The sequence below is a fragment of the Miscanthus floridulus genome, unplaced genomic scaffold (assembly GCF_019320115.1).
Source record: "Miscanthus floridulus cultivar M001 unplaced genomic scaffold, ASM1932011v1 os_2644_1_2, whole genome shotgun sequence".
Taxonomy (NCBI): Eukaryota; Viridiplantae; Streptophyta; class Magnoliopsida; order Poales; family Poaceae; genus Miscanthus; species Miscanthus floridulus.
The window spans coordinates 21,176-37,116 of NW_027098425.1; the positions used below are offsets into that span (position 1 = coordinate 21,176).

At 46.9% G+C, this 15,941-nt stretch overlaps 2 protein-coding genes and 1 long non-coding RNA gene across 3 annotated transcripts; 2 read left to right on the forward strand and 1 right to left on the reverse strand.

Moving 5' to 3' along the window:
* The first annotated feature begins 63 nt into the window (after positions 1-63).
* LOC136535267 (uncharacterized) lies at positions 64-456 on the forward strand. Its single transcript, XM_066527563.1, has one exon. The coding sequence runs from the start codon at positions 64-66 to the stop codon at positions 454-456; it is 393 nt and encodes a 130-aa protein (XP_066383660.1).
* A 4,060-nt stretch (positions 457-4,516) lies between these two features.
* Positions 4,517-7,058, forward strand: LOC136535270 (uncharacterized). Its single transcript, XM_066527565.1, has one exon. It carries the CDS (start codon positions 4,684-4,686, stop codon positions 6,898-6,900), a length of 2,217 nt encoding a protein of 738 aa, XP_066383662.1. The 5' UTR covers positions 4,517-4,683; the 3' UTR covers positions 6,901-7,058.
* Positions 7,059-10,925: 3,867 nt separating this feature from the next.
* LOC136535265 (uncharacterized) lies at positions 10,926-12,296 on the reverse strand. Its single transcript, XR_010778967.1, has 3 exons — positions 12,163-12,296; positions 11,728-11,785; positions 10,926-11,176 (listed from the first exon to the last, which is right to left on the reverse strand). It is a non-coding gene; the product is annotated as an uncharacterized lncRNA (long non-coding RNA).
* Between the last annotated feature and the right edge of the window lie 3,645 nt (positions 12,297-15,941).

Sequence of the window (15,941 nt, forward strand, 5' to 3'; positions counted from 1 at the left end):
TTCATAATTATTGACTAGTTACAAGAAATAATCATATAAGCATAGTTATTACTTAACTAAAAAATGATACATAGACTACCTGGGGCGGTGGCGGCAGGCTCCCGGGGCGGCGGCAGGGTCCCTGGGCGGAAGCGGGCTCCACACGGGGCGGCGACAGGCTCCCTGGCGGCGGCAGGGGGCAGTGCCAGGGACAGGGGGCCGCCGGGGCACCGGCAGCTAGGGGGAGGGTGGCAGCGGGGTCCCTGGGCGGCGGCGGGCTCCGTACGAGGCACCGGCCGCTGGGGGGAGGGCGGCGGCTGCCGGGGCACAGGGCAATGGCGGGCAGGGCGGCGGTGGGGTCCTAGGGAGGCCGGCGAGGATCCGGGCCGGTGGGCGTTCAGGGCGATGGCCGGAGCACAGGGCGGCGGCGGCGGCGTGTGTGAGTGCGTGAGTGTGGGCGGGCACGTGTGTGCATGAGTGTCGTGTGCGTCAGGGGGTGCGGCCGGGGGTCATATGAAAGGTATGCCGAGTTCCCCCGATCTGGACACTCGGCAAACTAAAGATATGCCGAGTGTCCACATCGGGGGCACTCGACATTGTTTTTTTTTCAAACCGTCTGATACTGCGCAGTGGGGCTGGATCAACAAAGTTGCCGAGTGTCCCCTGTACGACACTCGGCAACTATTCTTTTTGCTGAGTGTTAGGTAGAGAACACTCGGCAAAAAAAAATATTTCAAGTTGCACCGTCCTCCTTCATAGTGTGTTCTACTAAATTTGTTATGATGGACTTTGAAAGTATCTTGTCAAATTCACTTAACAATGCATATTTGATTTTTCTACGAATATTATTCCATTATTTCATTGTAGTTATAGCTCAAATTCAATTTATATTAATTAAAATTCTATAATTACAGTTAATAAATTAAAATTATCAAATGGATCCGAATAATTCCCAAAATTTGACATGGACCAATCTATGTTGTCTATTGCCTATACAAAAAGTTTTGAAGTCAAACCCCAATACGACCGTCACTTTGACTCCAAATCTTACCAGATCCTTCTCAACTCCTTGATTCTTCTTTGGAGATGCTTCGGTTTGTAAGCATGGTACGTAACAAATTGTGCAAAACCTTCTCAATTTTTTTCCACAGTCTCCACGTATGATATCAGGAGATCTTGACAAATCTCGTGATTTTCAGACTTCATTTGCTTTTTTTAGAATTTAAAAACCATTCGGCCACATGTTCGTGGTCGTGTTTCATGAACAAAATGTTCGAAATTTCTTTTCATTTCCCGGGTAAGGCCCCAAAATGGACTCAATAACATGAATATGATTTCTCCACTCAATTTATTCCATTATTTGAATCACTTGTAGATCAAAATTAACTTAAACCAAAAAATTCCTCTAAATGCAATAAATTAATTAAATATAGCAAACACATCGAGAAATATACCAAATTTTAACATGTAGTACCACATGTTGTATGTGAAGAGTAGAAAAAGTTTGGAGGGCAGGAGAGAAAAAAATTATTATTTTACCGAGTGCCAATAAAAAACACTCGGCAATATTATTACTTTACCGAGTGCCTGCGCAGAACACTCGGCAAACCTTGTCTTTGCCGAATGTGTCTAACGGACACTCGGCAAAGTTCTAACGGCAGGGCCGCACACCCAACGGCCGTCACACGGCCATCGCACGCCCAGCGCATGTGCCTGTACTTTGCCGAGTGTCTGTGTCTGGGCAAAGTTGGGTTTTGTCGAGTGCTATTTGTTTGCTGAGTGTTTCATTCAAAACACTCGGTAAATAAGATATTTGCCGAGTGTCCGATGGAATGCACTCGGCAATTATACTGTTTTCGGTAGTGGATGATCAAGATCAGCAAGGCCTGACGATAGACAACACCGCCGCCGTTTCGACTGATGATCAAGATCAGCAACGCCCGAAGATGGACAAGACTGCCGCCGTTTCGACTGATGATCAAGATCAGCCGAAGAAGGTGGCCAACATTGTTGTTTCTTCGGCGACGAAGTAGATCAGGAGCGCCTGATGAAGACGACGGGCGGCAGCACTGATATTTCTTCGGCGACTGAAGATCCGCTGAGGAAGACGAAGATGCCCAACGTGGTGATATGGCGAAGCCTTCGTAAGACGCCATTCGATGCAAGCGTACTCATCTGGCACATCGCCACCGACCTCTGCTTCCGCAGCAAGCCTCCGAGGCACTTTAGGTGCAGGCCTCCGCATGGCGAGGTGCTTCGTGAGGTGTGCCCAGAGGCAATATCCAACTACATGGCCTACCTCCTCATGTTTAGACCCGACATGCTGATGACCGGCAACAGGCGGGATCTGTTCACTAAAGCCACCAAGCATATGGATCGCATCATCACCCAGGCCAGCAAAGAAATGACAGAAAAGGAGAAGAAGCAAAAGCAACCACTCTCCGATGAAATCCTCCTAGACAAGATCAAGGAAAAAGCAGCCAGCCTCAAAGAAAAAGAGGCACATAGCGTCATCGACGACGCTTGCAACCCCGCAAAGGAGCTGCTCGACATCGAGGACGAAAATGACCGTTGGCATTTGATGCACCTAGTGTGGGTGGGCATGCTGTGCTACTCCGCCAGCATGTGCAGGGGCTAGCTGCACGCCAAGAGCTTGGGAGAAGGCGGGGAGTTCCTCTCCTACGTCTGGCTCCTCATCTCGCTCCTAGGGGCCAAGACCTTGGCAGGCAAGCTTCAGATGCCGGACAAAGAACCTGGGGACGACGTCCTGGGCGAAGAGCCAGTACAAGACAGGCCCGTGGCTCCAGAAGACGAACCATGGCATGTCGACTAATATTGTTGGTTGCTACATACAATGCTCTGGTCTCGTGTCCTATCTATTTCTGACTTTCTGTTTCGATCTTTTTGTTTGCTTCTTCCTCGTTTTTAATTTTATTTATTATATATTGCCGATGGAGTATATGCGTTTGCTGCTTGCTTCATCCGCGGGCTGGATGTAAGCTGTTTGAGGTCGTCGGTCGTGTACGTCTTCAATCGTGGCCGGTGAAATCCAGATGCGAGAAATAGAGAGGAGAGAGAAAAGTTGGAGAGAAATAAGAGGAGATTGTGTGCATTAATTAGGGGCGTTTTGGTCTTTATACAGCAACTTTGATGGCCATTAGTCCATCCATCCAAACAGGGTAGGGATGGACTAAAAGATCTAAAGAGGTCTTAAGCTAGTGGCCTTCATTTTCTCAATCCAAAGTTGTGCTGCGTGTAGTGCAATATCTGTTGTAACCGCTTTATCTTTTGTATCACTACCCTAAATACGCCATCGCTGTCAGGTGCTAAAGAGCAAACAGTGATATATATTGCATCTGGTGCACCGGCTGTTATGAACGAGGCACCGTGACTTGTTTTACATGGCACGGCTCAGACGACGTCAATTGGTGATGCACATCTCAGTGCTGGATGGTTGTCTTCTTGGGTTTTTAGACTTTTATTAAGCCATATACCAAGTGATAGTACTACATACTATACATACGTGGGAAGAGATCCCTTTCTTTTGGGGCCTGGAGCGACCACCACTTTGCCTCACCCTAGGATCAGGCTTGAAAAACCAGCACCAAATCTCTCCCACGTCCAACCCTTCCCATCTTCCTTGCCACGCTCTTCGGCGTGTTTGGAAGCTGCCTCCCAGGCAGCGTCCCTAGGCGTTGGATTTCGATCGCCTAAGGCTGCGATCAATTGCCTGGCAGGCAAGCCAAGATGAGGGCGGCATCTAAACACGCCCTCGCCAAGTCCTCCCTCTCCATCTTCTTTGTTGTGCCATTTACACCGACCATAAGAGTCGTTAGGCCTAGTCGCACGCGCGTTGTGTTGGGACTACGGTGCAGTGACAAGTAGCATGTACCATTGGGCTAACACGTAGGACCTAGAATATTATCACAGGCACACGCAAAGTGCAGTCTTGAGAGTACAGCACAAATAAATAAAGTTGTGTGGTACACGCCAAAGCACGCAGAATATAATCCCAATGGTGGAACCGAATGCTTGCATTGGTTCGCCTGTTAAGTAGTACTCCCTCCATTCTAAACTATAAATCATTCCAACTTTTCTAGAGAGTCAAAACATCTAAATTTGACTAAATTTATATAATAAAATAATAATATTTATGGTACTAAATAAGTATTATTGGATTCTTCATTAATCATATTTTTATAGCATACCTATTCGATGTCATAAAGCTTTGAAATTTTCTTTATAATTTTGGTCAAACTTGAGATGCTTTGACTCTCTAAAAAAAATTACAATAATTTATAATTTAGAATGGAGGGAGCAGTAAATTACAGCCTTCGCATCGACAGAGAGTATATATAGCGTGCGCGAAACAAAATGCATGGTTTAAAGCCATATTCCCATACATACATGATATGATTAAAGCACAGGTACGCGTGGTAAAGTTCTGGTGAAATGTGTCGAAGAAGCAGTCATTCCAACAGCAACATGTGATAAAAAGGGGGAGAGAGATGAGAGAGATGAGGGCAGGAAGGCAAACCGGAAAACCCATCGACAATGGTGGCCAACTGGCCATTCCAACAACTGCTCGCTAAGGACTCGACTCCAAAAAAAAACTACATACCTAATACAATACATTGAGTGATATTGAGCAGACACACGTCCACGGAGAGGGAGGGATCATCTATCATCGAGCAAGCAGCTAGCATGCATCTCTCGAGCGCTGCGCAATGGTGGGACGAGTGGCAGCTGCGCATCCTCGTCCTCGGCAGCCTGGGCCTGCAGTGGTTCCTGGTGCTGGCTGCCCCCATGCGCAAGTACAGCATCCCGCTGTGGCTGCGACGGTGCATCCAGCTGGGCAGCGGCTGCAGCGACGCCGTGGCGATCTACGCGCTCGCCACCGTCTTCAACCGGCACGCCAACGGGGCGGTGGCCGGCTGCTACAATGGCGAGGCGGACGTGCGCAAGCCGCCGAGCATGCTGGAGGTGCTATGGGCCCCTGTCCTCCTCATCCACCTCGGCGGGGTGGAGGAGGTGTCCGCCAGCAACATCGATGACAACATGCTGTGGATCCGGCAGACCGTGACCCTGCTGTCCCAGGTCACCATCGCCCTCTTCGGCTTCTACAAGTCGTGGCCTGGCCCTGGCTCCGGCTCCGGCGATAGAAGGATGCTGGCCTCGGCGGTCCTGCTGTTCATCCTTGGCATCCTCAGTGTGTTGGAGAAGCCCTTGGCTCTCAGGGGAGCTAGGATTGATCCATTCACGGCCATGTCGTCGGTGATGAAAGGAGCGAGGGTCAAGCCTAGCGCATGGTGGAAGTGGTGCTTCACCGAGCTCAGCGACAGGTACAAGTGCTGGAAAAAGCTGCCGGAAGGCGACGCGCCGATCCTGTCGCAGAGCGACCAGGTCGAGATGATCCTGTCGGACCTGTCGCTGTTCGCTGCCGAGGCCACCCTGCAAGCACAGGGCAGGGGTGGTGGTGGTGGTCACGAGAAGAATATCCTGGAGCCTCTCAAGATAGAGAAAGACGAGACGCTCAAGCCCATGCTTCGTCAGGCGTTCGGGCTCATCTACACCAGAGCGAACGTGATGTTCACGCCCGCCTACTTGGCTTGCCATGTGCTGCTGGTTCCATCCCTGCACATTGCCGCCATCATGCTCTTCGCGACGAGCCAGCAGAAGCTGCAGCCGCAGCAGGGCCAGGGGTACAAGTACAACAGCGGCGGCACTGTTGATATCAAGACCACGTACATTCTCCTGTGCTTCACTGCTCTCCTGGATGTCCTTGGGGTGTTGATCAGTAAGCTGTGCGACTCGCTCATGTTCAGAGGGAATGTTCCAGTGTTGTGCGAGAAGCTTGCCGGGTATAACCTCATAGGCTCAGTGCTCCAGACCACAAGGACGACGACGACTATTGGGTGGCTACTCAGGTGTGCCAGGCGCATTTGTTACAAGGAAGGTTATTCTCGTGAGGAAAAAGGGAGTGCGTCGTTGGGCCCTTCGGTCTCGGATGCTATCGCCCTACAGCTCGTGAAGGTTTTCGTCGAAGTCAAGAACGTCGACCTCGCCAGTTACAGAAGCTTCACCAAGAGGGACTACTGGACTATGGACCAAACGGAGAGGCTGCTCAAGACGGACTATTACTCCGAGAACATGGATCAGCCGAAGAAGGTGCCCAACGTGGTGATATGGCGAAGCCTTCGTAAGACGCCATTTGACGAGAGCGTCCTCATCTGGCACATCGCCACCGACCTCTGCTTCCGCAGCAAACCTCCGAGGCACTTTAGGTGCAGGCCTCTGCATGCGGAGGTTCTTCGTGAGGCGTGCACGGAGGCAATATCCAACTACATGGCCTACCTCCTCAAGTTTAGACCCGACATGCTGATGACCGGCAGCAGGCAGCTTCTGTTCACCGAAACCACCAAACAGATGGAGCGCATCATCACCCAGGCCACCAAAGACATGACGGAAAAGGAGAAGCAGCAAAAGCAACCACTCTCCGACGAAATCCTCCTAGACAAGATCAAGAACGAAGCAGCCAACCTCAAAGAAAAAGAGGCATACACCGTCATCGACGATGCTTACAAGCTCGCGGAGGAGCTTCTGCGCATGGAGGACGCCGATGACCGTTGGCATTTGATGCACCGTGTGTGGGTGGGCATGCTCTGCTACTCCGCCAGCATGTGCAGGGCCTACCTGCACGCCAAGAGCTTGGGAGAAGGCGGGGAGTTCCTCTCCAAACTCTGGCTCCTCATCTCGCTCCAGGGGGCCAAGACCTTGGCAGACAAGCTTCAAATGCCAGAAAAAGAACAAGGGGACGACGATCTGGACGACCAAAAGCGGGAACAAGAATACCAGGGCAAGGAAGGTACGATGCCTCGGTGGTATCCGATAGCCAGAAAGTTTCACCGTCAGCCATATTGATTTATTTGTTGTTTATTTCCATATCCATTGCTATGTTGCTCTGGTCTAGCTAGTGTGCATGCTGCTTGCTTCTATTGCAGTCGGTCGTGTGTGTTCATTCGTAGTCTAATAATAATACCAATAATGATAGTCTGTTGAGCCTGTACCTCTAGTTTAGCAGTGACATTATATACACAACAATATTGTTTTTTATATCCTCACTACGTCCGTAGGAAGTGTTTCTCTGCGAATGCTAAATGCTAAATGATTGGTTCACTGCTACAGAGCAGGCAATCCCGGCCTAACGGCACATGACTGTTGGGTATGTTGGAGCCGACAGTGATCCATCTTCACTAATGGCTCGTTAGGCTAGGATCCGATTAATGATTGTGGATTCGACAGACCCAACACTTAAGACACCTATCACTGTTACGAGTGGAGGCATAACCCGACAATGTCCCGGTTAATTACATCCACCAACCGACTGTGTTCTAGTTGGGATATTGCTTCCAGTTTAGGCCACCAACCTACAGTTCTAGTTGGGATATTGCTACCGGTTTAGGCCACTAGCTGGCATTGACATGCTAATACCATGTTGTGGCTTGATTCAGCAGCGTCATAATGGTATCATTGTAGGGTTTTGGGTTGGCTCGACAATGTTAAGGACCATTGGATCCATCTCTTACCACCCACTAGTGCAGGAGTGAGCATCAGTCCCGGTTGGGAAAACCCCTTTAGTTCCGGTTTCCCAACCGGGATTGCGAATCCAGAACTAAAGGCCCCCCTTTTAGTCCCGTTATGGGAACCGGGACTGAAAGTGGACCTTTAGCCCTGGTTGATATTACCAACCGGGACTAAATGGTCCCCCAGATCTTGCCCTGGGGCTGGCACGTTTAGTCCCGGTTGGTGTTTCCAACCGGGACTAAAGGTTCATTTTTTTCATTTCTTTCATTTTCATTTTATGGTTTCTTTTTAATTCAATTCTTTTTTATTTCGATTAGCTTTTCGTATACGAATTCTACGCTGCTAATATACGTCCATAAATACATACGTGTAAGGTTCCGTTCGAGCATTATACATAAATAACACACTAAAATGTATGAAACTATATATACAAATATTTTAAGAGGTTGTACGTGCATGGAATATGTACATAATAAAGTCACAAAAACCTTGTACTCATGTCATTGGGATGTCATTCAACCCGAATCTTCAGTCGTATGACTACTAGGTAATAATTCTTTAGGGTCATAGTAATACGCACCTTTGGGATCTCTGACCCAATCCATAAGAAATCCTGACAATGCCTCTTGAATTGTTTTGATCTGGTCACATCGCAGAACCTTTTGCTTCCTCTATATATTCAACCTTCAATTCGAATGAACAGAAAAGTATGAATATATATATGATTATATATATCAACACAATGGTAATAAATTGTGTATATTTTTACGTACTTCGAGGATCTCTTCTAGAGTTCTCCTTGAGTATTCCATGAGGAACTCACAGACGTAGTATCCACATAAGTTGTTTCCCGATCCCTGCTGCAGACACCACTTTACGAGAAAAAGATTCATCATCAACCAATGAAACATGGTAATAATGAATTGAACTAAATAAAGATGCGGTGACCTAGCTAGTACTTACTGGGTATTGAACTATATCCAGAGGCACTTTCCAATGACCACAATGGTGTTTCTGGGCGAACTTTTTCCAAGCACTGCCCAACAAAATAAATAAATAGAGTTATATCAATAAAATGGCATAAGAGAGTATACGGTGTGTGATACCGAAATTACCACTGGAGAATATCTATCATTTCTTGGTAATCTTCTCGGGGTTTTATGGCTGAGTCAAAGATCTTTACAAGACTCCTGGGCATATCGATGACCAGTAGTATCCAGTGAAAGCTACATGTTTATACGTAGGCATAACTTATTAACTAAAGTCAACATGGAGTAAGCAAAATAAAATGGGACATTAACACTCACTTGAAGTTGTAAGGAAAGAGTATCAGTGTCTTGTCATGTTGCTTATCTAAGAACCTAAACAGATTCTTCTCCACTTGAGTTCGCCATCTATCATATGGAGTAACCGTGTCTCTGAATGTGCGATTCGGATCCATAAAACCATCATCCGTTAACTTTTTTTCTTTATTTTCAGCTTCTCATATCTGCATTTATATAGTACAAAAGAATATATATAGTATGAGGATAACTATATATAGACAACGAACTAACATGCAAGTTACTTTCAATTGTAGAAACAATCACTTACAGACACCAGCAGTTGAGGAGAGATTTGTCGAGAGCGTCCCGGTTTAATAGTTGGTGTAATTCATTGAACTCAATATGTACAATGTCATAGCCATTGAAGTAATGCTCTGGTCTAACTCTTGCAAGAAGCCATGCCTCTTTCTTCGCACACGCATTTAAGTACCACTTGTTTAACAAGAACATTTGCGTACCCAGTGATGAATAGGACTTAGGGTTGACAAGACTCCTACCATACACATAGGTCCGGTAAATATTAAATTTGGCTGTTGGTATCGATCCTCCCCCAATGAGCTATTGAGTTGTGAGACCTGTTGTGTCCATGAAGTCTTGGAGTGCCTCCCTATCGATTGGACCTCCTTGTGCGTTTGTACAATCATCCTCAACAACTAGCGGGTCGATAGATTGCTTATATTGCTGCCCGAGCCGTGCAACATCTTTCCCTGCTCTCTTTGCTTTCAGCGACGCCTTATATGACTTATCAAGAGAGCGTTCATAGTCCGATAATGGCGGGGGCTTACATGCCTCACGCCGCTTTTTCTCCACTTCACTGACTCTTTTCCTTAGTTCTCGTTGAGCTATGTAGTGCGGCTTTGGCAATTTTTTCATAAGTTCCTTCTTCTTTTGCTATTGATTCTGCTACACTTTGCCGCCAGTTATCCAAATCTTTTTGTGCTATGCTTTTGATTCCTCTTCAGACTTCTCATAAGGTAGCTTCTCCGGGGACTTTGTTTTACAACGGTTGGCTTTCTTCTTCAACGGGGACTTCACCGGGGGCGGGGGCCTCTTATGGCGCCTCTGCGGCGCGAGAGGCGGAGGAGGGGGAGACCGCCTTGGAGGAGATGGAGATGCAACTGTACCATGTAACGCATCATCATTGTCCAGAGCATCATCATCGCCCAGACCACTCTAATGATCATTATGGGATGGAAGAACTGGACTAAGGTTGGGAGACCTGTGAGTATAAAAATGATTGTGAGTAAATGGTTATATGCGAGAAACAAATAATTGAGAATGATTATTGAAAAACTGTTTCGTTCACTTTGATCCGCACCTATCATGAGGTAGTTGAGGAGCAGGCGACGGTACCCTAGCCGCCGCACTGGGAATAATGATATAGCGCTTGCACCATATAACGAATGAATGCTCTGCTTGTCCTAGGGTCTTCTCCCGATCACCTCCAGGAAAGTCAAGAGCCACTTCCCTATATTCTTTGGTAACTCTATCCACCGAGACACTATAATATTCAGGTGGAATTGGATTCCCATGGCTTCTTGGTGTCTTGTCAGGGGCCACTGGAGAAACAATACCATGCGCCACCATGACTGTGCTATTCCCCATGGGAATGTGCAGCTCACATGGCGTCAAAGGCATAGTGATGTCATCCACGTGGAAGTGCTGCAATGCGCCATCTGGACACTACAAGAGATGTGAGATTTTATGACAATTAATCTATATCCTAATATGTGAATTTTATGTCACATATTAGCACTTGTGACGTTTGTATGACGAAAAAGCTCGAGTCACAAACCATGCGCCTTAAACCATGCTTTGTGTCGTTTATATGTTCATGTCATAAATCTATGACATTGGTTTTCAAGTCATAAAGGTTTATGACTTTTGCTTCAACATCATAGGTTCTTCGACCTTGCCACATATCCATTTGCATATTGCACAAATTTTAAATAGGCAAATCCCATTACAACCACTCATACAAAACAAATATAAGCCTGCCCATTTAACACACTGAGGCCCAAATCAAATGTTGAATCAATCGGTCTAAATCCATCCAAATCCATATACAATTGAATTTCATTCAAGACCAAATCCAACGTATGCTTAAGTCAAAGTGTGCAAATCTATAACTAGCATAGATGACAGCACCCTGATCATACACAGATATAAAAAACAGATGCAAACTTCACTGATCTAAATTTTCTCTTGGCAAGTTTTAGGCACAACTAGATCACACATGCAGCAGCTTCTGATCTTCTCCAAGGAGCGCAGCACCACTCTTGGTTTATCTGCAAGGAAACACAGACATAAATACACATCATTGACAACTCAACCAGATTATATATCCAAGGCTATGACAAAAACAATTAGAGGTTGGACAAAGGCAAACTGCAATCATGTACAACTAACTGAAGAAACAAATGAAATTATAGAATATACCAACCATAATAGCTACTATTGTCCATATCAGTACTTCAGCAGACTACATTAAATGAGTAATCAAAAGTGATTTATTTCGCAAAGGTTGCATGTACTTTTTTCAACTCAGTGGAGAACATGAGATGCAGCCAATAAACAGGATCTATTTAAGTTCAGCCTATGTTAAGGCCAAATTTTAGTTCAGGCCAGATCTGGTTCAAAGATCGTTTTTGCTAAAGATCATACTATCAGGTTAACATGTGCTGCAGCAAAATTCACAGCCTTCTCTTTTCAGGTTTCCTATTTAATCACTAAAAAGTATGTTGATTCAGCCAAAGGGGAGGTCATCAGATCCATGCAAGAAGAAAGATCCACACAAGAAAGGGGAGACTTCAGGGGAGGGCTAAGGACATGCAATTACCTCGCAGTATGACAAACTAGCCTCCACTTGGGGTTTATAAAATTTCAGATCCAAGCATCTGTCAGGTTTATAAAATTTCAGTGAACTAAATACTCATCTGTGCATACAGACTGCATATGCAAAAGAGCATACTGCTACCAACAAAGCTAATTAAATGCAAAACCGAGACAAGCAAGATGAGTTCAAAATAAACAGCTAGTATTAATCAAATGATTATGGAATGATGGCCGATATGTAACAAAGGTCTATCTACTATTCATGTGAGTAGGCAAGTCACAAACTGATGTCACTGAACAGAGCAATCAATATGCAAAGGCAGGTTCTGTTATAAATCTAAAACTATTGACTTGTCCTATGAATCTAACAAACAATTCAAAGCTGAAACTGAATTGAGTTGGTTGTACTGCTACTAGCCACCAATGTTGTGTTGCTTACCTAAGGTAGAGATGGGCACGAGCAGCTGCAGCACTGTCATGGACCTGCGGGAAACAAAATAATAGATAGCCTAAGTATTTCAAAATCAACATTCAATTCACCAGATATGCAACAAAGGTACTGAAGTTTGCTAATTTTCAGTACTAAAAAATGAAACAGTAAGGTCTGGAAGCAAACATCAGTGTGCACTTTTAATGCCTGAGCCTACATGCATGGTGATGCTCAAAATTGTGAGTTTTTACTGCAACCAGGAATAATAACAGCAGGGTCAATCTTGTAAACAGCATGCAGCGTCACATAACAAAAGTGGGATGCAGCCAATCATGCTTTTTATTTAGATTTCATCAGAACCCACCAATTAGACAGCTAAAAATACATATACTGTAAAGCCTGGAAGCAAGAGCAGTGTCCATTGTTATTGCTAGATTGATTGAAGACATGTGTATTTTCCTGTTGTAGAAAGGTGGGTGCTAAATAATTTAACTAGTTTACCCCATGACTCCAGCGGACTAAATATACTTTCCCGGTTTCATATTTAAGGATGCCATACCTTTAGACATGGCGTCCTCAGCAGTATCAATTAGTAGTAACATATACTTTCCCAGTTTCATATTTAAGGGCCAGCAGCGTTGGAGAGCTTGCGGCTGCAGGAAAAGGAGCCTGCTCTGCTCCTTCTGCCGCTGTTTGTTGGTTTGTTCAGTGAAACCGAAAACCGAAACCGAAGAAACCGACACCGAACTCGTCGGTTGATAGTTCTTTGAGGAACCGATCGGTTCTCCATCTCTGGAAACCGAATTCTAGAGAAACCGATCAAACCAAATCGAATACTCAGTTTAAACCGATTGCCCAGTCTGAGACCCAAGTGTACAAATGGATGGCAGCATGTTAGTTAGAAAGAGGGATATGGATCATTCAAAGCTGCTATGCTACACCTACAATTTCAAGCCATCATAATGTACTCTTTTTAAAGTAGTAGGACAGTGCTGTTGTGCTACACCTACAATTTCAAGCATACCATAAAGCTTAAAATAAACTCCATAAGCCATTGAAATTTTGCTTGAAATTTTCTCAACCTGACAAACTTACTGCAGCAGGAACCTCTGAATAAGCAATCTTAACAGTGTCTGCTCCAATTTATTATTGCAAATTAGCATAACCAGAAACTCAAAAGACAAAAAATTTAGAGCAGCACATGATGCAATATATCTGTTTCCTCTAGGCTATTCTTGCCCAGAGCTCTTGTTATATATCTAACCCTTCAAATTTTATTTCTCTATTATCTTTTTTCTCCAAGCAAATTGAGCAGCTAGCAACCAACACAGCTATATGCAGAAATGTTATCAGTTATCACAGGGCAGGACAACAAATAGATCATGGATTACCAATAGATAAACATGTTTTAAACAAGTGGATCACCATGTCAAAAAATATGTACTAGTCAGTACAGAATATAGGATAGTAATGTTGATATTTGGTCAAAAAATCTGTACTAGTCGCTACTCAAAATAGGATAGTACAAATTTGTCAAATGCCACACATGCAACAAAGAGAGCAAGTTGGCATGTTCATTACGAGGATGGATCACTAACATGAATGCAACAGAAGAAAGCCAGGCCGTACCATCATCCAACATCTGCATCCTCCTTATGATGATGCTGCTGCTGCTCCACCTTCCTCAACCCAGCTAACGACTTGAGCCACCTTGCTACTAGATGCCCATTGCACCACTGCTCTGCCCACCTCAACCATAATATCCTAAAGACAACAAATTCTCCAGGTTCCTTTAGCGCCGACACAAATGCATAAATAGCGCACAAACTACACAATCTCACAGCTGCTGTAGGAAGAGGGCTCACCTTGGCCACTGGAAGTGGCACCGCTGCCTCCATGCCCCGGCGTTGTCGATAGAATATGCTCGGCAGTCCATCGAGGGGTATCCCATGATGGTAGATTTGTCGGTGGGGATGCGCGTAATCAGGAACCGGATGGTGACACAAGGCGCAGAGACATCGATTTAGACAGGTTTGGGCCGTCTGATCGACGTAATACCCTACGTCCTGTGTATTTGGTGTATTGTATTGATCTGTATGTAGATCCGATCTGATAGATCCTATCCGCTAGGGGACCCCTACCTCTCCTTATATACTCTGGAGGAGGTAGGGTTACAAGTAAAGTAGCCTATTTGGTACTATACAATGTCTTGCGGTGCACGCCGAGTAGCGTCGTGCACGCCTTAACCTTGTGGGCCGGACCACCCCTAGGGGCACAACCCATGTCTTGGGGACCATACCCCCACAGCTAGTCCCCGAGCCTGACAGTAGGTGACGTAGTCGCGTGGTGCCAGGGTCAGAAAGTAGAAGACCAGCCGAGCGGATAGCCAGTCCCCGGGCATAGCCTCGAGATGAGAACAAGCACATTCACCACAAGGTGAAGTGTGCCCAGTTAGTCCCCGAGCCTGCTGGAAGATGAAGAATGAATCTTGTAGTAGGGTCAAAGGAAAAGAAGTCTGAAAGCTTACCGACGTCGTCTGACATGCGCGTATCAAGACCCCAGACGTGCTGCCCAAGATCAGCACCCTGATCCGAACAGCATGGAGCAGCTTGTTAGCACACTGATGAGACGTAGCAAGATCCGACCACCAAGGGAGCACCGAGGAGCGAGGAGTCCCCGGCATCGCTGGTGATGTCCGAGCACCGAGGAGTGAGGAGTCCCCGGCGTTGCCGACGATGACCGAGCACCGAGGAGCGAGGAGTTCCCGGCGTCGCTGGCGATGACCGAACACCGAGGAGCGAGGAGTCCCCGGCATCGCTGGCGATGACCGAACACCGAGGAGCGAGGAGTCCCCGGCGTCGCTGGCGATGTCCGAGCACCAAGGAGCGAGGAGCCCTCGGCGTCGCTGGCGATGTCCGAGCACCGAGGAGCGAGGAGTCCTCGGCGTCGCTGGCGATGTCCGAGCATCGAGGAGCGAGGAGTCCCCGGCGTCGCTGGCGATGACCGAGCACCGAGCACCGAGGAGCGAGGAGTCCCCGGCGTCGCTGGCGATGACCGAGCACCGAGGATCGTGGAGTCCCCGGCGTCGCTGGCGATGACCGAGCACCGAGGAGCGAGGAGTCCCTGGCGTCGCTGGCGATGATCGAGCACCGAGGAGCGAGGAGTCCCCAGCGTAGGCGGCGACGTCCGAGCATCGAGGAGTCCCTGGCGTAGGCGGCGATGTCCGAGCACCAAGGAGTCCTCAGCGTAGGCGGCGAGGTCCGAGCACCGACATAGCTGACGATGTCCGTGCGGTGAAGTGTGCCCACTTAGTCCTCGAGCACGAAGAATCCAAGCGCTGAGGAGTAACTGGCGTAGCTGGCGATAAAGCACGAGCGGCGAACAGTCTGGTCAACTGGTCGGCAGCGAAGTGAACATTGAGTAGAAACGATCGGCGAACAGTCCGATCAACTGGTCGACGATGGAGTCCATGAACCAAGTGGTCCTACCAGTTGATCGGTGGAGAAGTCCGAGCACCAGGTGGTCCGATCACCTAGATGATGATCCTGCAATACAAACATGTAGAACAGGTAGTACATGATGTACAAATAAAGAAATTTTGGAGAAAAATCAGCAATGGTGATGAAACGGCGTATGCAGTTCGGCGATTAGTTGGTGTGAAAATATATTTATATTTAATATAAACCGCCCGACCAGTTAGTGTGTAGCTGAGTCTCCAGCCCTAGCTAGCCCATAGTCCATAACTTCGAGCGCAGAGCCCGTGCACGTGTAGGAGGAACGGGCATTGC